Source organism: Erigeron canadensis, chromosome 4 (assembly GCF_010389155.1).
Source record: "Erigeron canadensis isolate Cc75 chromosome 4, C_canadensis_v1, whole genome shotgun sequence".
Lineage (NCBI taxonomy): Eukaryota > Viridiplantae > Streptophyta > Magnoliopsida > Asterales > Asteraceae > Erigeron > Erigeron canadensis.
In genome coordinates this window covers 32479453-32505043 of record NC_057764.1, presented here as the reverse complement: position 1 = coordinate 32505043, position 25591 = coordinate 32479453, and the positions used below count along the sequence as shown (strand labels likewise).

At 30.5% G+C, this 25591-nt stretch overlaps 1 protein-coding gene and 1 long non-coding RNA gene across 2 annotated transcripts; both read right to left on the bottom strand.

Annotated features, from left to right (window-relative positions):
- Positions 1 to 9677: 9677 nt before the first annotated feature.
- Positions 9678 to 11430, bottom strand: LOC122597994. Its single transcript, XR_006323506.1, has 2 exons — positions 11175 to 11430; positions 9678 to 9950 (listed from the first exon to the last, which is right to left on the bottom strand). It is a non-coding gene; the product is annotated as an uncharacterized LOC122597994 (long non-coding RNA).
- Positions 11431 to 14580: 3150 nt separating this feature from the next.
- LOC122597446 (protein JINGUBANG) lies at positions 14581 to 17473 on the bottom strand. Its single transcript, XM_043770038.1, has 2 exons — positions 16626 to 17473; positions 14581 to 15309 (listed from the first exon to the last, which is right to left on the bottom strand). The coding sequence occupies exons 1-2, from the start codon at positions 17351 to 17353 to the stop codon at positions 14793 to 14795; spliced, it is 1245 nt and encodes a 414-aa protein (XP_043625973.1). The 5' UTR covers positions 17354 to 17473; the 3' UTR covers positions 14581 to 14792.
- Between the last annotated feature and the right edge of the window lie 8118 nt (positions 17474 to 25591).

Here is a 25591-nt window from a genome sequence, read left to right as displayed (position 1 = left end):
GTCGTACTTATGTTGAATTTGCTAGAAATTATTGTTATTCTAATATTATTACTATTGTAGATATAACTAATGTAATTAACAATAAGAAATATTGATGAATAGTTCTATTAAGATAATCAACTTCTTAAATGTCAAGGGGGTTGAAGTGACAAAGGCAAGTAAGTATTTGATAAAAGATAATATAGAAACATACTGTAATTATTGGTATTATAGAAACAAAGCGTAGGTCATCATACCATATCATTATTCAATCGAGTGTCCCATTATCAAAATACTCCACTATATATGCGATAATAATTCCAGTGTCTCACCAAATTATTTTGTTTTTTCTTGTAGTAAAACTGTTTTACTAAAACACAAAGAAAATTATCATAATCATGGACGGATCTTTTTAGGACCCGTGGAGGCCCGGTCCCCCGGTTTTCTCGCTAAGTAGTAGTAATTTATCCGTATTTTATTCCGAAGCATGTATGGTTATTAAGCCGGCCCCCACCGGTATAATTTTATCAAGATCCGTCACTGATTATAATATTTTTTATCTTTAAGAATCAACATTAACTTTAAATATATATCGTATATTCGTATGTGAAATGCATATTTACACCATACTGATTCTATGTAACGTTGATCATTAATAATGCTTACTACACGCATGGGCTATTTGCCTATTTGGCAAGAGGCTTTTGGAGGGTTTAGTTAAGTTGTATACTAGCTTCTATACGAGCAGTCGAGCATAGCATAGAAATCGTATACTAACGCTACATGCCTACATATAGAATTAGAAACTTAGAACTATAAAAAAGAAAAAAAAAAAAATATATATATATATATATATATAACTTAAATATGTTTGAAAAACAAATCAACTAGGCTGGTTGCTAAACTAGTCAACCGGCATGGCAGCCTCGCTACCACCTAAAGCTCATAAACAACAATTCTCCTTACCGTACAAAATTTCAAAGCTTGTAAATTGTATGCAACTTTAGGAGCTTAATTGTAAATTGTATGTAACAAAAGATAATAAGTCATATCTGACTTAAACAATGAAATAAAATTAAGCATATTGACGCATAAACTTCAAAACATGAAATGTCTATAAAAAGAAGGGTAACTTGTTTGAAATGCCACTAGAATAAATAAAGTGGCTGTATTAGAGCTAATTAATCTAGTTGATAGTTGATGTTAGGCGTACCCAAAGAATATTTATGGTCTTTAGTTGTTCTTTTAATCAAATAAATATATAAGAACACCATTATTACTTGCCAAACATATGGTTTATAAGATATATCCTTAGAACAATTGATCTGAATATATATTATTAAATTCACATGATCATATGATCAATCTCGATATTGGATAGATAACGTATTCAGCTTGTGTCGTAACCACTTCAAATTGGTTTTATTCTGTTAATTATAACAAGACCACAAAATTGTTAGCAAAAATGTTATCACATAATAATTCATATATAGTTTAGATTAGCCTCTAGCTCCATCTTTCTTGTCATAAGACAAATTAAATCGTAGATTTCATTTTTTTTTTTTTCAATTTGCTAATGAGAATGTCCATTATGCCTATGCGTTAGACATACGCCAAAACCTTATTCTTTTGGAAGTTGATTTTAAATAGACGTTTGATAGGGCCAATTGAATTTTTTTGCTTGATACTATGTGACAACAGGATTTGAGAATAAGTGGTGCAATTGGATAAGTGTTTGTCTCAATCAAAATAATTTTTTTTTTTCTTTTTTAACTCATGGCTCCCTTACCAAATAATAATATTGTAAAGCAAATATAGAAATCAAAGGTAAATTAAAAATAAGATTACTCTATTCATACAAATTACGAATACAATGAGGTTTGTTTATATAGGAAACAGCTCGAACCTTATAAGTAAAATGTTAAATGGATATTAATATACTAAATTTGTAACTACATGACATGCGACGATAGATAATTTTATAATAATCAAATTCAATTTAAATCAAAATTTAGAACTAAAAAAGCAAACTTTACTGTTTCAATTAACATAATTCGTTGATTGCCGTGTAATATAAGGACTAGTTCATAATGCCTTTAGATAAATAACCAAATCTTGTCAGATATAAATTCACACTACAATACTAATCTGTCTTCGTTAGAATGAGCCCGATATGAGTTTTTCTTTATGCTATCAAAGAAAATTTTTAAAAAAACATTGCCTCATACTTAAGTAAAACGTTAAATGGAGGTTGATTATACCTAATCAAAGATAGAGACGCCCCTCCTTAATTGCCATTTTCTGTATTAACACTCATCCTTTCTCCTAGTCAACTTGACTATTTACAAAAGTCAACATTGCTCTCGTGTATGACTAGTTCATTACAAAAGAAAGTGTCACTTATCTTAACAACTTAATTTTTAAATAAACTGATGTGAGGGAACAATTATTTATTTAACTCTTCTTCTCGTATCATCTTTCATAATTATATTGCTAGCCCATCATTTTGCGACAAGTCTTATATGTTATTACATATGGTTTTATCAACCACAAAGCATCTTATAAATTATAATTATATCTCGAAAATACAATGTGTTGAAACATTAAAACATCTACATAGAGTAGTAACTTATTTCGTTGTGATTATTTAGTAAACCCATAGTATTTTAATGTTTATATATTATGAAAGAGAAACGTCAAAGTATACGATAACATGTCTTCATATAGAAGATAAGTAAAGTCGATAAATTGGGATTAATTTTAAAACAAATAATACCAGCTTTAATATTCTACATAATTCACCATTTCAGCAAAATTAAAAATGTTAAAGGATCATTATATATATCTTTTAATGATCTGAATATTCCAAAAAGAAGTTGGGTCACATGTCCTTTCTAATATTCGATTTAATGTAACTTGACATTAATGGAAAACTGAATACTCCTATTTTTTGATAATTAAGTGATAGCTAACTTTTACATTAATTATTACTCTTAGATTTGAGAAGGACATGTGATTAAAATCCTTTTTATGCACCATACAAAAGAATGACTTAACTTGATGATTTGGTTAAAGGTTTTGGATGGGTCTTTAAACCAGATGGGCTGCAATTAAAATTTAAATCAGTTAGAAACTGACTCTCACTCAGCCTATGGGCCGGGTCCTTCTTTATTGCTTAAATACTCACATTAGAATTTTGGTGGGCCTAAGACAAGGGCTAAAATTGTGGATTTATTTCTAAATTTAAGGGACTTTGGATCTGAACAACTAAGAGCTTGAGTTGTGTAGAGTAATGAGAATGGATGTCTAAATCCATCACTACTTTTGGTTTATATTATGCTTAACCCAACGCTGTTAGTAAGAAAGAAAGTTAGTTTTCTTATTCGCATTGTCACTCCTTATTTCATTTTGAGTTTCTGACAAGTGACACCCTTCATCCAGCCTCCCTCCTAATTAGTTAGTGCATTATGTTTTATCTCATGTATGAATATAAGTTTAATGTCATATTTAGTAATTGCATATATATTTAGACATAGGTATTGTTTGCCTAGTTGCCTCTTGTCACGTCTAGAAAGATGGAGAAAGAACAATTTCTTGACTTTTTGCTAAGTTGTAAGGTTGTATATGACTAGTAATAATCTAGACATGGAAAGTTAAAGTGAATTTCATACCTCAAGTAATGCATTAAATTATGAAAATTCAAATGAAAAATCAATAATAGAAGGCAGTTTAATTATCATCCTTGAACAAGAAAATGGTGAAGATTCAAACAAAATATCAATACTAAATGAATTATAAAAATATGTAATCTTTGTCTTAAAATCTAAATATTTAAGAATAAGGATTTAAATATTCTATATATTCATTTAAGGAATTAGTCTATCTTCCTTACCAAATAATATTCATATTAGTTTAATTAATACACTTGGAAAAATATGAAATTTGAAAAGAAAATAAATGGATTAAACACGTCATATAATCAAATTGTTTAAAGATTATTAGACCAAGTAGCAAGAAAAAATAGTCAGTTAATTTTCCTTTCTATTATAAGATATTATATTATAACATTTATTTGGTATATCAATTTATTTGGTATCAATATCACTTTCCCTATTATTTAGTGAAAAAGAATTTTTATTATCTTATATTATATATTATAAGTTTATAACTCTCTCTTACATAATTAACACGAACCACCATACAAAACGGTGTTCACAACCAAGTTAGGCTTGGTAAATGGTAAGAGAATTGATATTAGTATAAAAAAAAATATTGATTTATTTATGATAGTGTACAATTTTTTTAACATACTGTACAAGTCGGTAAAGCACATACATGGTAAATATATCGAGTGTTGTGCCATGGTGACCACCAAACCTGTTAACGTTTAACAAGCTGAGATACATCTAGCTAATGTGCGTGCATTGCATACTATACATATAGACACTAAGACACATTTCAAGTTGTAAAGGTAACAATTAAGAACTGCAAAGAATCACATATACTCTTCAGTTCTTCACTTAGTTTGATGTATCTTCACTTCTTCACTTATGTGATTCTTAGAGCGGCCCTGAAGACTAGCAGTACTGGAGTAGACAAAAGATGGGGGGGTCAAATTGAAGTTTCAGTTGCTCCCAAAAAAAGCTGGGCAATTAAGATTTTGGATTGGCAATCCATGGATATAAACAGTACTTTGAAAACAAAAACGTATCTATTACGAGTACTTGGTTGGAATGACCACGTCTAACTACTGGCCTCTTTATCTTGATACTCTGAGCATGCATTGATGTTAGGATGCCGTAGACATAATGGAGGTTCAGCATATTCCAAATAATGATATATCCCAAGCTAGTGCGCACGGCGCGCCTAGCTAGGACATATAATATCTGGGGAAGAGGACTATATAGATATTAGCTAGATACTTTGTAGGACGAACATATATTGGAGCGACTTCAACAATTGTAATTTTATTACATTCCGATGCATGTTTGGCTTTTGTCTACGTTGTTGATCGAATAGTGTGAAAAGCTAAGCTTTTTTTAAGCAAGTGCAACTTTGGTCTGTCCACCCCATAAAACATAGCTTCAAGCAACTTCAATTCCTTAGTACAACAGGGCACATTTGACATATATAGAGTTTGAACCCAAAACCTCTTTATCTCGATCTCTAAATTCCTCGGATGGACCCATGAGTTTAGGAGGTGCGGGTACCACAATTATTGGTTTTTGGGTATCATTGATCAACTCATTTTATTAGCATTTCAATTTTTGTATCTCAAATAAGAACCTCTAGCTAGCTTGTACTAACGTGATCAAAATGCAGGTAGTCCTGGCCCTTAATAATCTTCAGCTTTGGTCAATATGACTTTACTCAGAAAGATGATCCATAACATTTTGAAAACTTGATGAAGTTTTAAGGGGAGTATATATATTATTGGAAACAATATAATTAATGTTGCATAGTAAAATCTTAAACAAGTAATTGACTAATATCAAGAGACAAATTGAAAAAGGAACAATCATTTCAAGTGAGAATTACGTATTGAAAAAAGTTAAAACCTCATCATACCAAAAAGACATGGTTATGTGGTTTATCTCATCATTATTTCCCTATTTGTATTTTGTAAGTTTGTTTTCTTTGGTTTATTTTGTGATAATAAATAAACAAGCAGAGTAAATTAAACTCGTTGGAAAATTTGTATGTGAAAGTAAATTATACGAGTAATCAAAATCTAAGAGTACGTGAATACAGTTTTACTTTACCCATGTATTCGATCTTGCTAGCTAATAAGTAGCTAGGTTAATTAGTTCTCAGTTTTACTTAAAATGGTGGTCTATTGATAATGTTTTGACCTTAAGCTATATATTTTAAGGTTTGATCTTCACTTAAATTCTACATTTATAGAGGTAAATTATACAGGGGTTTTCAAAAGACTTAGCGTTTCATTACAAATATTCATTTAATTTAGAATTAATAATAGAATTATTTGTCATTAAAGAAAAAACAAAAACAAATGATGCTTACTCAATATCTAGGTTCTTTTACATCATCATTATGCCAAGTGATGAGAATATATATATATATATATATATGTTTCCCAATGAAAATGGAATTGAAAAGAGGTCAATACTTTTCCTTTAATTAGTGCGTAAATTGACTTTTAAATTCTTTACTTAATTCAACTTCTATACAGTAGTAATTATTATCCTTTTCAATTCTCGTGATCTTTAAGATACTGTAAAATCATTAACTGTTTTATATATTCATACGGGTTGATGTACCTAGTTATTATATATTCATGGTGTTTACTTCATCTGATTCTGCTGTTAAACAAAGCCTTCTCATGTCGTCAATTTTTTAAGTATTTTTAAAAGTTAACATATGATTTTTGCTTTTATAACTGAATATTGTTTTAAAAAATAAAAAAGTGAGGAGATATTCTATTAAACTTAGTTGTGTAATATCGTCACTCTCACTTTATCCTTATTAATATCAACTAATATGGTTATATATATAGATATACTCATATACAAACCGACCATATCACCATATATTCTAGTCTTATAACTTTAATGTTTCACTATGTTATGTATTAGCATGCATGTTTAATTTAATTCATATTTATCATTTTCATTTCACGATCATGGTACCCGCGCAATGCGACGACGATGACATTAGTTGTGATTTGGTGGAGACGTGGCGTCAACGGATGGTGACGGTGATGGCGTCGGTGTTAAGTCTTGTAGGTAATTAATACAAAAATATTTGATTTATATGGATAGTGAATATATCTTTTAAAAGATTATTGAATGATTGTGTAAGCTATATAATTAAGGGTAAAATGGTAATTTTGCATGTCCAAATTTGTAAACATTTCAACATAGGGGTATAATTTTTATATAGTAGTATAGAAGTATAGAAGTATAGATATAGATAACATTAGGTCGATCTATACTGCATTTTGAAACAATCATGATTCATGACATTTTGTTGATTATACCAGAAGCCTTTTACAAAAAAAATTTAACACTATTGTTTTTTTCTTCTTAAATCTTATAAGTTCAATTCATCGATCATGCATAATTATATAAACATGTAATTGTAATGAAGATTTATAGTAGAATAATCTTGATCAGAAGGAAGTTATCGGTATTGACATAATTAATTAATTGTTAGCTAGGGTGATTAAATTGTAGAATGGACAGACAATTAAACTTTACATGTATATTGTTCATGATCGAAAAACCTAAAAGTGGCTATATGAAACACCTATATATATATAGCTAGCCAGGTAGTATATAAACATGAACATACACAGTTAACTACTTATATATATCTATGTAAACAAAGATGTCGAAACAAGCTATATATTGAATCGATGTATATATGTTTTAATCCATGCAATATTCTTCACAAAACAGATTTTCTAGCTAGCTAAATGATGAAAACATGTACATCAATAATTAATACTTGCATAAATATAGAAACTTCATACACATCTGCCTCTTTCTTTGTTTCAACTTATATAACCACTCAACATGAATATATTTTATTAATTGTATCACATATATAATTCCATCAACAAGATCTTTAAACATCAAGAAAATTATACAAAAGGTGAAATCGTTGTTCAAAAATGAAAACAGGAACACACGTATACATAGCGATAAGTAGCTAGCTAGGGTTTGTTTGATCTAAGCAAACAAATCGGACCAATATGCTTTCATTCCCCATTAGATCGATTCAATCGATCGATCGAGAGATTTAGAAGAAATTAACTTTATAGACAGAAAAGGGATCACAAAGGGAGATAAGAGTTGACCTTTGACCTAACTAGGGTTTTCTTCTTCTTCAATGAACCCATAATATTATCTTTTTATTGATCACTTCTTCGATCTTAATCTTCTTTTTGTTATTGTTCTTCGATCTTCAGATGAAAAACCTATATAATATCTTCTTCTTCTTCTTTCTAACTCTCTTTAGCGATCTTTTTACTTTGGTTTTTGTGGTTTTGAAAGATCTTTTGGGGGCACCTACTAATGATGAGAGAGAGAGGTCAGCAGACATTATCATTGCTAATTGAGAGAGAGAGAGAGAGAGAGAGAGAGAGATTTATGAACAATTTGAATGATGTCCTTAAGGTATACTACTATAGATAAAATAAGTAAAGCGTTTTTTTTTTCCCTTTAGTTAACTTTGTGATGTCCCTAGGCATTACAATGCCTGCCCTCACATGAAAAAATAGTTATGATGAAACCCATAACTTATCACTTGTTTTTTTTTCATATATAGAAAGGAAATTGCATCTTTTTTCTCATCTTTAGGGGATATTTGCTACTTTTAAGAAGCATATATTAAAACAATAATAAAAATACTTATGAACTTATCTTTACATATTATCGTAATCCACAAGAAGCTAGATTATTTTGCAAAATTATCATAATTATTCTTATTTTGGAAATAATTGTTGCTTCCAAACTTGTAAGTCTGGAAGATTGTTTTAATGATTTATAACTTAACTCTTAAATAGGCCTTAATTACCCGATAGGACCTCCATCCCGACATGCAAGCCGGCAAGCGTGCTGACCACTGGCGTGCCTGCATTGGGGATTAATCGATCGACGTCTTCCCGATGTACGTGCCACTCCAATTATTTGCCTAGCACCTTGACAACATGATATAGGCCAAATTCGTTTTATATGCGTGTATGTATTTGTTATAATGCCCTTTTAAAATATATATATATATGTGGATAACTTGGATTTAAACATATTGTGTTGGATAAAAAATGAGTTCGATCAATGTGTCAATTGAAAATATATAATAAGAAAAGGTCTTCTAACCAGTGATGCTGAATACCGTAGATTCATATATTGATAGATCAATGATGTCGAATACCGTACGTAGATATTGATCGATTGAGTAAAATTACATGTCACTAGCTTTTTGGTTTACCTCAACTTGTCATGTTTCTTTCACCGTCTTTTTGCAGAAAATTTGTTGTATTTAAATTTGTATATTAAAATTTAATATCGAGCTCGTCATAAATCTATTGGAAATCGTGTTTGTCGGAAGTCAATCATTAAGTAAATATCCTTAATTGTATATTTCTAGCTAGTTTCACAATTTTTTTATGAGTAAAATTTATGGCCGGATCGTCAGTTTCCCACACATGTTTTTCCAACATCCAAATGACCAAATCAAATATGTTGTGTTGGAATTCCGTGGATGAAGACTTTAGTGACGTAATTACGATGAATTTTAATTAATTGCTGGGTGATCGAGTATATATATATCTCTCTCTCACATTTCTTGTAGGGGTTATGCAAATCATGCTACATCGATCAAAGCTTCAACTCTTACAAACCAATTAATGCTTAATGGTCAAATGCCTTTCATTATCGTCATAAGTATATATATGGATTTTACTCGAAGAATTTACTTCTCCTAATTTCCATCATTTTATAAGGTGGGATAGATATCGTAAAGCACGTGCGACCACAGGTCATCTGGGGTTTTCTTGTTTACATGTAAATGAAAATAAAAGATTAAAAAAAAAAAAAACTAGTTCTCTTGTATTAATTCATTAATTGTAAAATTTACAAATTAACCAAAACATAGGTTGGGCGTGAATATATATACGTCTAGAATCCTGATTTTATACCAACTCTAAAATACGAAAAGATAAAATTTACTAATTTATACAAAATAATGACTTTATTATAAGCAACAAATTTTATTCGGCAACTAGCAAGTACCGTAAATAAGTAGGATACAATAAATTTATACACATTAAAATATAGTACGAGACAAATTACACTGTCCAACAATTGATCCATGGGTTGGGTACTTCTTTTGGTGGACCTTAACTTAGCCCGTGGCCCAAAACCCTTAACTATCAATTTTTTTGATGCTTTTTGCTTCTTACTACGTTACTTGAGGATTCTTGCTCGATCTCTCCACTTAAATAACTGAAAAAGTGGAGATATATGATAATGAGTATTGTACATGACAATGGTGGAATAAGATTTCTAACAAAATAAAAATGATTGTTATTTATAAATGTCGATAAGAATTTGCCGTGGCTATATATAGCTTGGTTGATTCGGGAAGGTGTCCGACTTGATGGTTAAAAAAGGAAATTGTTTCGACTTATCTTAAGGATTCAAGTATCCAATACGAGTTCGGAAAAAGAGCTGGTGGCCTCTAGGCTCTAGAATTTAGAAATTCAAATAAATAAATGACTAGGAAATTGGCTTTACATCAAACTTGATCCGTCTAAAAATAAAAACAAATGGGCTACATAATTTTGAATCTAAATCATAAATTTGCCATTTCCAGTCTTATATTTTAAAATATAAATAAATATATATGATATAAGAAAAAAAAACACTTGGCGGGCCGTCCATGGGTTGGGGTGTGAAACTCTACAAAATGGTAAAACGTTGAAAAACATGCATGCTCTAAATGGTATCAATTTCTTAAAAAAAATAAGGGTAGAAATCCCCTCAAGTAACTTTTAACTTGAGGGGTCAAGTTGAGGAAATTTTGATCCTTATGCCATGATTAAAAGATCATCTTCGAATCTTGACCCTTAATTTTCATCGAAAGGCCAATGTCTCCCCAATTTGACTCAAGTTGGGTATCAACTTGAGGGAATCCTCACTCAAAAAATAATGTCCTTAATGATTGTGTTCGGATCCTACATATCCTCTCAACTAACAATTCTAAAAATATATATTACTACTAGAAGATCATAACATGTGCCAACATTAAGAGTTGGAATTAGAAAAGAGAGTTAGTGAAGTTCACATATCATGCTTTCGTGATTAAGAGAATTTTTAGAAGAAATTTTGAAGGATTAAACATTTTTTGTTTAGAAAAAAAAAAAAAAAACATGGTCAATTGGTCATAAATCACAATTCATAACTACCTGGACATTTCTATGGGCCAGGTTGGGCTGGATTTTATTTATCTGTAGACTGTAGTTAGAGTTAGAAACATTATATATATACCATCAATATTTTCGCCCAACCTTCCTACTCGCAAATTGCAATGATTAAATTTCAAGGATACAAATCACAAATTAGTTACCGTAAAAAAAAATGCTTTTATTTCTGGTTTACCATATTTGTTTTAAGGTAATTTTATATAACTATAACATGATATAAATTCTATAGCCAATATCATCTTACAAATGAGTGTATCTCGAGAAGCTTTGCAACAATATGCCAGTCCTGAAAACAAATAAAAACAACAAAATATCAGCTGTTCATTACAAGATCAATTAGTACTCGATTCTCACATTTCAAACATGTTTCGAGCAATAGAAATCCTACAGGGGCGACCTGAGAACACGTGAAAAAACACTAACGTACAATATGTTTTTGCGTATTTCACATGTGTTCTCATGTCACACCTGCTGGATGTCTTTGCCATTTGATTTATGCCTTGTGGTCACGATATAATTGGGGACTAATGTGTATTGAGGATATATATTAACATGTTCAAATTATGTACTACAAGTTGTATGGTACTTCATTGCCAATCATGAGTACATCTCTTGTACAATTGTACTACGTGGGATTTCTTTGTACTTTTTGTTCCTAACATAGTTGTACTGGTGTTAATAATAAACATTTAATTATCATTCAAAAATATCCATGTTCTAAAAGAAACTATATATATGATTTTGATTTTGATTGTAAAATTTATTTCATAGTCACCGTCTCTTGAACAAGGTACATTTTTGCCTATAATTATGCAGCTTGAGGAACTCACAATTGAGAGATGATATTTGAACCAAACAATTTACTTATCACGATCAAATATATTTGAAAAATCAAAATAAAAGAAAATAAGTTGAACAATACTCAAAAGCATATAATTTAGTATAGAAAGTAATTAAATATAATTACTAATTTTTACTGGTTAATATTTGAGTTTTCAAAGATATTAAGGTCTTTCCATAAGCTAGAACATTCAACACCTCTTCCATACCTCTTTCACACTGATACATCAGCTTTTCTCTCTCTTCATCCACCTCTTCCACAATCACTTCCTATAAGGCATGTGCTTATAAGGGCCAACTTCTTGGAGCTTCTTCCATGCCACATCAGTATCACATAACCCAGGACTCCCCTCAAGACACTCATTGTCTATAAGAACAACTTCTTCGGAACTTCTTCGTCACATCATCAATTAATTATAATATATCTCACACACACATATACACCTATATATACCCCACTCATATATAAAACAAACAAAAAAAAAAGATAAAAGATTGATGTTTGGACTCACTTGGAGCGTCCACCATCTTTTTGGCGGAGAACAAAGGGGAGGACGTGGGGACGAGGACACCGGGTGTCAATAGAGATCGAGCGTCTAAGTCCCTAGGGACGCACCTGGGGACGGACTATAAGCACCGGCCTAACCCCTCTTTCACACCTCTTCCACACTGTCATATCAACTTTTCTCTCTCTTCATCCACTTCTTCCACAATCACTCCCTATAACCACTCTTCCACACATCTTCCACAACTCACAAAAACCCACATCTGACCCCACCTCCTCTTTCTTTTTCTCGTCATTCCTCATCGATGCACCGAAGCCAGCGGATGAAGAACCTGGTCGATGAGTTGCTCCTTAGGCCTTTCCCTAAGCTAGACGCATTCACACCTCTTTCACACTGCCACGTCAACTTTTCTCTCTCTTCATCCACCTCTTCCACACTCACTCCCTATAACCCTTCTTCCACAACTTTTATTTATTTTATTAACCAAAATTAAATAAGTTTTTTTTATTAATAATTAAAACTAATATATTAATTTTACATAATATAGTTATATTTATAACTTTTGAAAACTTTAAAACTAGATTATAAATAAGTCAATACTTTAAGGACTAAACTGTAATTATTTTAAATATATATAAACCATATGTAAAATGATAGGGACTAAAAGTGTTAAATTATGAAATTTATGTCTTCTTCTTTGTAAATATTTACCTGCACACACATACATATACAACACACATATATATAAAATTATACATATAGATTAAAAACCAGATTCTATAAAAAAGAATAAGAAAAAAGCCCACTTCGTCTATGCTCTTCGGTGGATGGAAACTGCTTGAAGGATGAGGCAGTCGACGAGATGCTCCCTAAGTCTTTTTGGTCAAAGAGGTGTCGATGAGGTGGTTGACGAAGGCTTAGGGAGAGGCCTTATGGCTTCTTGGTCGAAGACCCATCGAAGAGGGGTCGAAGACCTCCTTAGGGAACAAGCTACATAATGAATTTTCTTTTATTAACCCTTTTATGAAATGACAAATTTAACATTGAAAAAAAATACAAAATTTTTAGCATGGTTAAACTTTGTTCCAAGCATTTAAAAAATGAGTAATAATATACTTTTCTAACCAATCTTCATAATAATTTTTAAATATTTTTATTTTTTTGATAAGTATAATCTATTAATTATGTCTAAGATGTATATGGATCTTCAAAAGTTAATCTAATTTGACGAACAACCTCATTAACCATTGGATTAATATTAATTGTCAAAATTTTAAAAAATTAAATTTAAATCTTTATGTTCATATTAATAAAAAAAATAAAGATTGTTTGACTTTACCTCCATAGTTAGATTAATTTTAAAAGATCTTTATTCATATATCTTTTGATTTTACTCTTTGATTGTTTTATATTTCATGATTTAGTTGCTAAGAAGACTGAGGATATATAAAGATAATTAATCATATTCTTTATAAAATATGTCTTTGGACCTATTTATTTTTGTTTATTTAGTTATAAAGACATGAAATCTGACTTAATACTAAGTGTTAATTATTAAGTTTTTTAAATAAAAAAATAAGACCTTTGTTTACTAATATAATTGTGCTTGTAATATCATGTTAAACATACATACGTTTATGTACATTATATATATGCATAGGTATAGTTAGGGATGGCAATGGGACGGGGATTGTCGGGGATCTCAATCCCCATCCTCGTACCCAATTTTCACTTGTAATCCACATCCTCGTCCCCATCTCCGTTGGGGAATTAAATTATATCCCCATACATGTACCCATTGGGTATCGGGGATTCCCGTCGGGTATCGGGAATACTTTTTTTGAATGAACATGAATTTATCTTAATAGAAGATATGTAGAAGAATGTGTATTTCGATATTTCTTTCTAAGTATAAACTAATATATATATATGTTAAGTAAATGATTAATTAAGTATAACACATAAAACGTATTAAACAAAAGTTTTAAACTTAAAATTGATTCTAGAATATAGATAAGAAACAAGTGATTCTAATTAATATATAGTATTTTCGGGTTCAGATATGGGGATCGAGGATTTACGGTTTCCCATCTCCGTCCCCATCCCCATCGGGGATTAGATTTACATCCCCATCCCCGATTAACTCGGGGATTCCCCGGTTAAATTAGGTACGTGTATTGGGTTTCTCATCGGGTACGGGTATTTTTGTCATCCCTAGCATAGTTTCAAAAACAAGCGTCATAAATTATACTACATGTGCATACGAACTACCAAGCAAAACATATGGTCAATAATAACTCATTGTGGTTTATCAAATATTAGAATACATGATTGAAATGACTCATTGAGGATTTGATTTCATGTTTACTAATGTACAATACTTCTACAATCTATCTAATAATAACTACTTAGCACATATCACCCTTATCATTTTTACAGAACTAGTTTCTACATATGAATTAGAATCCTCAAAAATCATCTATAACCACACAAATATTGGTCAAAAATAATAAAATTTAAAGAAAAGGAACCCATGATTTCCACAACTTTATCTCACAATCCAAACTCCCACCATAAACTAGATAAGATGTACCACCATGACTATCACTTGTACAACTCTCCAATGCAACAGCCAAACATTTTATTGGACCTTTATGTCCTTCCAATACACCCAAACACCAATAACTTTTTCCATCAATACCTCTTCTCCATACTCTAATTGTTTTGTCCGTTGACCCACTAAATACAACATCCGCTACAACCGTTATACACAAAATGGCTTTACTATGACCCCTAAGTGCACCAGACACTACCATATGCCTCCCATCGCCGCCAGTACCCGTAGGCTTTTCCCATACGATTATCGACCGATCACATGCACCCGAATACAAAACGGACCCATCCGTGCTTAAGGCCAATGCATTCACCGCAGATTTGTGCTTTTCCAATGTGTCAACTAACTTATGCTTTTTCTCTCCGGAATATCTCTTCCACACCTTGATTTTTCGGTCAGCGGACCCCGTGTAAATTACACTACAATATATTAAAAAGTTGTACATGTTTAACGTTTGAAACATTATGCATATATGTGCATATGTATAAATATAATTATATACGTGTATATTGTTAATGTATTAAATTAACGTGTTAAAGGATTAAGTAACAAAAAAATTAGCAAAAAACAAAACGTCTCTAAGACAACATAACTCCATTATTTGGGGATGACGATCGAGCTGTTTTTAACTTAGATGTGCCTATGGGATGTCTAATCGAATCTGAGACCTTTTATAAGACAACACAAGGGGTGTTTGGAATCGCATTTTAAAATGATTATCTGATTAATACGTTTGTAAAACATAAATAAATAGAAAAACTACTTGACTGAAAAAGTAATTATATACGTTTTCACAGAGATGATAACCGGGTATTGGAAAAACAAGTAGTAAGACATGTTTTTTCAAAACGTATTTTTATAAATGCATAATCTATTTCGAAAATACAACCCAAACACCCCATAATTCCTTATCATTAGACCAATGGTGATAATTAGTGCCAAGTTTCCAATATATATATATATATATACACAATATATATATATATATATATATAGGTTTTAGGTAAAATAAAACAAGTATTAATGTAAAACAAATAAAACAATAGATTTTTCTATAATGATAATCACCGTGCATCATAAAAATCATCGTACATCAATTGCTTTGTGAATCTTCGTGCATCAATTTAACCATGATCTAAGGGTCAAGATCTTGTCTTATTTGTTTTACTTTAATATTTGTTTTACAATACCCAATCCCTATATATATATATATATATGTACGTAGGGTGGCAATCAAATGAGAACCAACTTAAAATGAGAACAAATGAGAACACTTAAAAACTACATTTTGATGCATTAAAAGTCCATAAAACTGACATAGTGCATAACTAATTATCATTATTTAAGTGTTTAACAACACATGGATCCGTCAAAATAAAAAAAAATCACGTTTTTTTGTTGGATGCATCATTTTGATAATATGCATCCAAGATGGATGCAAAAAAAACGTGATTTTTTCGATTTTGAAGAATCAATGTGTTGTTAAACATTTAAATAATGATAATTAGTTATACACTATGTTAGTTTTATGGACTTTTAATGCATCAAAATGATGTTTTTAAGTGTTCTCACCGTTCTTATTTTAAAAGTGTTCTCATCGGAGTGTTACCCTATGTACGTATATGTAAATATCTATCTATGAATTAAAAAATGCATGTGTTTCTAAATGTTAAAAGTAGTGGGTAGATCCAAACCACTAAAAAATAGATTTACACAAATTAGTAGTGAAACATACCCGTCATGAGACACCACAATGGCGTTGATTGCGTCATCGTGCGCGTTCCAAACCGACTCCAAACACTTATGGTCGGATGTTTGCCACACCTTGAACGTTCGGTCCCATGAACCCGAGTAAATTAACGAACCATCTTTGGATAAGGCCAACGCCGAAATTGCATCCACATGATGCACCCATGTACACCGTTGGTGCCTTCTTACTTTAACATAGTTTTTTGCAAACACAAACTTCATAAGTCGATCATTGAGTGTTGGTAAAGTCGTTAAACATTTGATTGTTTTTTGTTTCGTGTCTAATTTCCAAACACGGATTTTATGGTCCTGGTGACCAGTATATAGCTTGTCACCAGAAACAACCATTGTTTTTACTGCTGATGAGCAGAAAGCAATTGGTGGTTGTGATGACAATTGTGTTGCACCGTATGATGGCCAGATACGAATTTGGCCATCAGACGAGGCAGATAAAAGATTTTCTTGAGTAAGGGCTAGGGAAAATATAGAAGATGTATGGGCTTTAAACGTGGTGATGTAGTGATGGCTAGCGGTGGTTGATGGTGGTTGTGAATTTGATGTTAAAGAGGCAACGGAAGGCAAACTTGGTTGAGAAGAAAGCGACTTAGAATCGAAATGATCAATACCTTGTGATTTTGACAAGTCGTCCTCTTGGTTATCATTTGATGAATGTTTAGACAATGTGCATGTGCATGGACATGGGAAGAACCCCATTAGCTCCTAAGAATATTCCGGTGACCGGAAGTCAATGGTGGCCGGGAATCAAGGTTGAAAATTTTGTGGGATGAATATTATAGGAAAGTGGAAATGGAGGAGTGGGGTTTATAATATGCCATTTTATGGGACCTATTGAAGAATTTATGAGGAATGGTACAGTGAGTTGTACTTTACGGAGAAGATAAAAAAACATACGACTTTAAATTTTATTTTATTCTTTCTCTTTGTAAGTATAGTATTTGATTACAACGATTTTTAGTCTAGCTCAAAAGAAATATATGCTCGTTGAGCATCGACTTTTTTAAAGCGATTTAATATATGTTACAATTGTACATTCGGGGTTGATTATTTTTTCTTATGACATATTTTATAGACAAAAGTTTCAAAATTTACAAACTAGCTAGAGTCAAAATGTATAGAATTAGTTAGTACAAAATTATTGCACAAGAAATGAAAAATTAAATAAAAAGAAATAAAATAAAATATCCTAAATAACAAAGCATTTTAAGCCATTAATTAAGTCGACATTCACATAAAGTTGAAAAGCTTAAAAGATATTTCTTTGGTTGGCTAGTAAAGTTGTGAAACACTTGAGCAAGCTATTATATCGACATTCTCATCCAAATATTCCCTAGCTCATTAATTATTGCTTTAGAGAATAAATAGATGATGATATTTACTAGTACTATTTGTATTACCAATCAGTATAGTAGAAGAACAAATTTAGAATTGTTGTTATCTAAAAACAAAAAAATACCAATTTGTGAGTTGGATGCAGTTGTATAACATTTTCTAGACCATATGGTAACATAATAATTTACTATAAATATATTATATTATATTATAACACTTTTGTGACACTTGTCGATCATCATTACATTAGTGTAGATGCCAAGTTATCTTTTATAGCTTTGGTTGTAACTGTTTAACCTATATCTTTATTTAATATGTTATCTTTTATATTGCTATAATTTGTAACAATTGATCATTTACCAAAACTTTTTGGATGGTTTGAGAACCAACTTGGAAAAACTAGAAGTGTGAATTATGATACTAATTCAAGTTAATTAGGCTTGTGTCACCTTACAAATAGTTTGTGTTACATTAATTTTCAACGAATATATAGGCTCAAGTCGTCCGTGACTACATTTTATCTTTTTGAATTGACTTGTGTGTTGATTTGATATGATGTTTGAAATAGTCATAAGACGAGCAATTGTTGTAGGATTAATTTGACCATATTATCTATTAGTAAAATTTTAGAATTTATCTATACTCCCTATTAAAAATTATATGAGGGTGTTGAAAAGTTTACAAATTGGAACATGTGATTTTATTCTTTTACCCTTTCCCTTAAAACAAAACATAAATATCCTTATTCTATCTTTCACTCTCCAAAACAACACACAAAATATTCTTTCTTATGGTATGCCAAAACAATACACACCCCCTTTATTTCCGTGAATAACCACCGCCGCCGTCCATCATCACCAATACCCGGCCACCGTCGTCCATGATATCCGTCGCAACGCACATGTACCATGTAGCTCGTCATATATTAGTTATTATGTACACTATCATATGATACATAATTAAGATTAAGATGTAACACATGTTTTCTTAATCATCTTATGGTGGTAATTCAATAGACAACATCATATGTGTTAGGAATTAAGTACCACCTGAAGTTCGTTATAAACTATTTTTAGCCAAACCCCGCCATTCCGGAATAGACATAAAACACAAAATTATGTTAATAGTAAAACACAGTACGAGTGGGTATGGGCCGGCGTATGGCTCCTATATATATTGAACTGAAACAAGTAGACTCCACGAGTGTTTAAGTTCCTTTAAATTAAAAACGAACCGCCCAATCAAAGACTATTATCATTACGGCTTGGTGGAATATTGGTGATATCGTAACAAGGAGGTTTCTGGTCGTACAAACAAGAGAAACATGGTTCTTTTCGATTCGATTGTTATATAATCTATATATGGTGTAGTGCTAGGTATATGAATAACTAGCTTTAGTGGGACGATCGGCTCAAAAACTCTCTTCTCTTTATGTAAAATTTCTAAGATAATATATTTCCTACCGTTTTAATAAAATATGTTGTTTAAAAAAATATCGTTAAACAAATATGCATAAACTTTTGAATTTGTAACCCTTAATAGCTTAACCTATGTAATTAAAATGGAAGTAAAATTCAAAATGATTATATTCGTATATGTTGAGAGAAATTGATAAGATATATATCTAAAGTTCGGCTTTATCATGTTATACATATATCCTCTAGGTATGGTACATGCATTAGGCGAGACTTTAATAAAATTTGGCCATTTTTGTGTTGTATACTATTTGCAATATATAATTGACCCTTATCTCTAAAACATGATGATAGAACCTTATGTATAAATCAAAACACCGGACGGATATATGTCAATCATTGATCAATCGGTTTTGTATCGATCTGTATATCAATTTACTAATAGGTACTCAATTAGCTACGGGCCGGACCAAATATTTTGTAGTCGAAAACAAATACTATTGATAGTCGTAACTTGTTTTGTTCCACTACTTATTTTATTAATGTTTGTTTGAACATGAGTTAAATGCTTTAAAGTATGGACAAAAGCCCTCCAAAATTGATTTTCAACAGATTAAAAAGACCGACGCATCGCTCTCTTATACCACTAGTGCTAGATAACGGCCGTCGTTGCAACCCCAATTTTTATTGCAACCACCTATATTTATCTCGATGCATCATGCGTGCAGTATTATAGCAGGTACGTACATGTATTTCAAACGAAAAGTGCTTCCATTTGCCAAAAAATCAAAGATAAATTGTGTGAAAATATTTTAAGAATCGGCAACTTAACTCATCGGTTAATAATTAATCCATCATTAGAGGACACATGACTTACTCCGATCGAATTGAAGTCGAACCAAAAACCTTATGTTGTTAGTCGCAAATATGTCACGCTCATAATCAAATGAGTTACATAAACATGAATGTAAATTCATTATATATTTATATTGATATATATTGATATGATATGAGAGTATAAATGGTCATAACAACTAAACAAGTAGTTGTTCCTTTGTAAAAGTTAATCTATGACATTATTTGTATTTTGTATAATGTATATTTGTAAAAGTTAATCTATAATATTATTTATAATTACCATTCAGCTTTTAAAATGTCAATAATACTCCTATAAAATCAAAATACCTAACCACTAAAAAACTCGGTATATCAAAAATATATCAATGAATTGTTTTACCAAAGTTATCCATCAACTTTACATTAATAACTTATACAACTCGTCATATAGCTACTAGCACTACCAGTCATGTGTCGTCACTACTACCCGTTATTGTCGTCCCACACCGCCGCTACATCACGCGTTTATAAATTCACTTTTTTAGAATAATGCCTGAGGTGTTTGGGATTCATTTATGCGTTTACAACTATATTTTGAAAAAACATGTCTCAACCAAAATTCCGTTTTGTCAATATGAAAACGTAGATAATCACTTATTTTGCCAAACACATTTTTGTTTAAAGTTTAGGTTATGCAAACGCAATAATCAGATAATTGGATCAAAACACAATCACAACTACTCTCTTTGGTAATTCACTCAATATCATCAATAAATATATTTACCAATATAGCTAAAAGATATTAAAGGTTCATTTGAATGACATCCAATGACGTTTTATTTTCTCTAATATGAAAGAAAGTTACTCTCAATGCCGTATTTTACGAGTTTTGAGTCCCAAATTACCGTCTTCGACTTTATACGCATATTATGACATAGTTGGTAATAAATAGGAAGGACGAAAAGTGAAAAAAAAACTAACGAAAGTTAGTGAAAAAACGCACATACTTTGGCCGATTATCACTTTTAGTTATGGAATAAATGGGAGGACTAGAAGTGAAAAAAAACTAATGAGCGTGGGCAAGTTAACAAGAAAAAAATTAACGAAGTTGACTTGGTGACCAAAAGTGAAATAAGTGGTAAGTTTAATATATTTATGTAATTTTTTTAATTTAGTGACTAAAGTGCAAAATGTGACAACTTTAAGGACTAAAAGTGTGATTATCCTCAATTTGTTTTATTGAACACTAATTCTTACTTTAAGAACACATTCCATTTTTTAGTTATTTGAGAACGGTTTATTACGGATTAAACCAAAAATATATATATATTTTTTTAAAGGTGTCGATCATTTGCTCGCAACAGGGGATCTAGCTTACGTTGTCTTAACCGGATCCGCGCTAGAAAGCCCTCTCACCCTCAATACCTAGTAGGAGGAGAAACTTCCAACTAAACCGTCCAAAGGCACGACATTTAATTGGGATAAAACCCTGCCCTTCTGCAGGACTCAAACATGCTTCACTGGAGGACTTTGTTGTTAAATTCCTTTAAATATCCTTTTCATGTCTCGAACTCAAGACCTCCAACATGTAAAGTTGGTGCTCAACCACTGAGCTATAATGGGATCTAATTATCATTTGGCCTTACTAAAACATATTTGATAGCTTTTAAATATGTAGCTTGAGTAACTTGTTAAACGAATATAAGCCAATTCTAAAAGTTGTTCAACCAAAATTAAGCTACTGTAGTCAAATATCACAAAACATAACTAAACTGATTGGTTAGACTCTGCTTATTTTACCAAAATATTATGATTATATCTAGTTTAACACTCGTAAAAATGTGTTAATAATATTTTAGAAGTAAAATAAAAGCATGAATTTTCATTTATTATTACATGCTACCGGCCATTATTGTTTTACTCCTTTTTGTCGATTTTAGTTGGTTTCTTTTGGATGTGAAGCTTCATTATATAGCAAGTTGCCAATTTAGGATCCTTCCATAAGCACTTTTTGAGTTTTTGGGGCCACATCTTTGAAGAAGAATAGCTTTTGATAAAAATAAAAAAAAATGAGAAAATGAAACACGCTAGTTTAAAAATGTCGAGTCAAAATAAAGACTTGTGCGTACCAGGATAGTGATGGGACTCAAAATGCATTAACAATAATGGGCTTGTTTAAAGAATATTCATACGCCTTTTTAGCAATAGAATTTCTTATGATCGGGCCAATATAACATGTATTTTCTAAAGTATCTATGGAAAGAGAGAAAAATTCTGTAGACCATAATCACATAAATCGCGCTCCGTTGAGCACACGGAACAAACTCGTTGTAGGTATAGCCGTATAGCTGCATAGTGCATAATATAGTATTTCGAGAAACCTTTCTTTGACAAGAACTATGCGATTTTTATATTATATATTGGAGCACATATTTTTAGTGTTCATCCACATGTGAAATATTATAAAAAATTATAATACAGAAGATATTTTTTTCCAAAACTTTATGCATAGTCAATTGTATTCATATGTAAACATAAATGTGTGAACAACTTCATTTACAAGTTCACAAAATAATATTTTGAAGTTTACAAAAGATTATTTTGAAAGTGTTGGAAAAAATGCTCCTTTAATATATATTTTTATAAGGTTTCATATATATATGAACTTTAAAAATGTATATATGTTCAAATACATAATTTAAAAGTTCTAATTATTGTTGTTAAATTTTTTTTTCTCGAAATGAAAAAAATCGATATAAATCAATTTCATGAAGGTATTATTAACTTGATCACAATGTAATCTGTTATGTTGTGACAACATGACAAGAACTTTCGAGCAGATATTAACATTAATAATCTTTATCGATTTAATATAAATTGAAAACTTATAAATTATTTCCATCATGAAAAATTGGAAGTGATCTCAATATGAAAGCTGCAAAAGTTATGGAGAAAAGAATGCTCATAGAGCCAAAATTTAGAAAAAGATTTCTTGTCAAGTTGCATACATTCATCATTTTGGCCCATGCCCATCACACGACTTCGTGATTTGCATAATTACATTACTTTTTAATAGAGAAAAAAAAAAACAAATATCGAAATTTTTTTAATAGAGAAAAAAACACAACATTAATCTTTTTCTTCAAATCCCCCTCTTTTGTGTCATTCTTTTATGTTCAAACTCAATTCGAGATCTTTTTTCCTCACTTACAAACTTAAATCTATATATCTACGAATGTAGGATTCTAAATAATTCTTAGTGTAAACTTTTTCTTTCACATTCTTAGATATTAAACTTTTAAATTGATTGTAGTTCTTAATAAGGTAATACGAGAATGGTACCCGCGCGTTGCGGCGGCCGACGAGTTAGTGGCGGTGAGATGGTGAAGTGATAGGTTATAGAGTGTGATTGGTCATAGGAGGTGATAGGTCATAGAGTGTTATAGCCAAATGCCTTAGTCGTCCGCCATCGGATTTAAAAATTCGTCGAAAGTATATCAAATGACATCTCTAATGAAAGAACATGAAATTTTTAGAACACCCATATAATTTTTATAATTTATCGATGTACGGTTTTTGAGATAAAAGATTTTGAATGAATCAGAGGAATAAATGATTTATGGAGGAGAGAGAAAAAATGATTGGTTGAAATCTGATGAGAGAGAAAAGATGTTAGGTAAATATAGAATTGATATATGTGTATTTTGGAAAAGTAAATGTTGAAACTTAAAATGTAGACAGAGGAGATCTGTTTTATAATATAGTATAGATAAAAGATATAAAAGATATAGTAAGCATAGACTATAAAACAAAGTATATATATATAGAAGTAACTAATAAACTTCTCAATATAGAAATTAGTAGCTAGCTAGTCTCTACTTTCCCGACGCAATACCTTCAAACTTATCACAGATTAAACTTTAAGTTATTATTATATGATGTCGATCCTATGTGTAAACAAAGATTTGATGCAACTTTGATTATATTACTAAAAACTCGATATGGTTTTTTCAATAAAAAAGTTAAAAGGTATCATGCCTTTTTCATCTTATAAAATATACATAGACTTTTTATATTCTTGATTATTAAATGGATGGATATAGTTTTTAACTTTTTATGGTCAAAATTCAAAAGTTAAAAATATGATGAATTGAAGCATTGCCAAATTTTGAAAAACAATATATGTCAAAGAAATTATAGGAAAAAATGTATCGATTAGGCAGGCAAGATTCAACGAAAAGGTCACCTCAACAAAATCTCTTTACATCAATACTCCAACTGTAAACCATGTTTTTCGATTTTTTTGTGTGTGGTAATTGTTAACGAGCTAGTAGTAGGTATTAATTAAGACTATTACAAAAATGAAGTGAAAAAAACACTACAATTTAGATAAAAATTGTAGGTAGCATCTCGTAGTCTAAAGTACGTGCAAGGTTTCACTATTATACGATGAGGTATTGCCTCATGTCGAATACCGACTAACTGTTAAAAAAAACAATGAACAGATACTAACACGTACGTACGAGAATTGGTCATATATATATATAAATATTAAAACAGTAGGAATCCTAGCTTTTTAGAACCCTCTTTAATTTAAAACTATTTTTAAAATTTGCCACATAGTATTTCATCCTATGTGTCATCTCTATAATTTTCCACAATATATATTTATTTATGCAATAAAAAATATTAAATATATATTGGTATGTAAAAAATAAAATTATGAAATTAATAAAATTGATTTTGTTTTCTAAAAACCAACATTAGTTTCATATATAGATTACATAATTGTGTCGACACATCACACCATTGTCATTTTTTTTTTAAAGTTGGTTTTTGATTTCATCTTCAAATTCTTTTCGACTTTTAATATGAAAAGTAATTGGGTTGTTAATTTTTATGTACTTTATACATCATTATAGTTCTCAAAAAATTTATATGCTTTAATGTATTATTATATATTAGTTCATGTTCATTTTTATTCTTTTTACATAGGTTATTTTAAATAGCCGCACATCGTGTGGGTAAAAAACCTTATATATATATATATGGTGAGTCCATGTTATAGAGGTCGCAAGACATACAACGTATATACATTTTATATTTAAGTTATTTACCTATTATAAACTTAATATAATTATCATTATTAGTATCTCTCAGATTAATTTAATGACTTTTAACAAAATACTTATGAGAACATTTTTCTGACAAACTTTATGTCTTTAGAAGTTAAAATTTGATAATATTGTTTAATACAATTTGCCTTTGAAAAGGTGATACAACTACATTAAACCAAAATGTTCGTTGTTCGTGACGCTTAAAAGATTAGTAGGGTTCATACTTCATAACT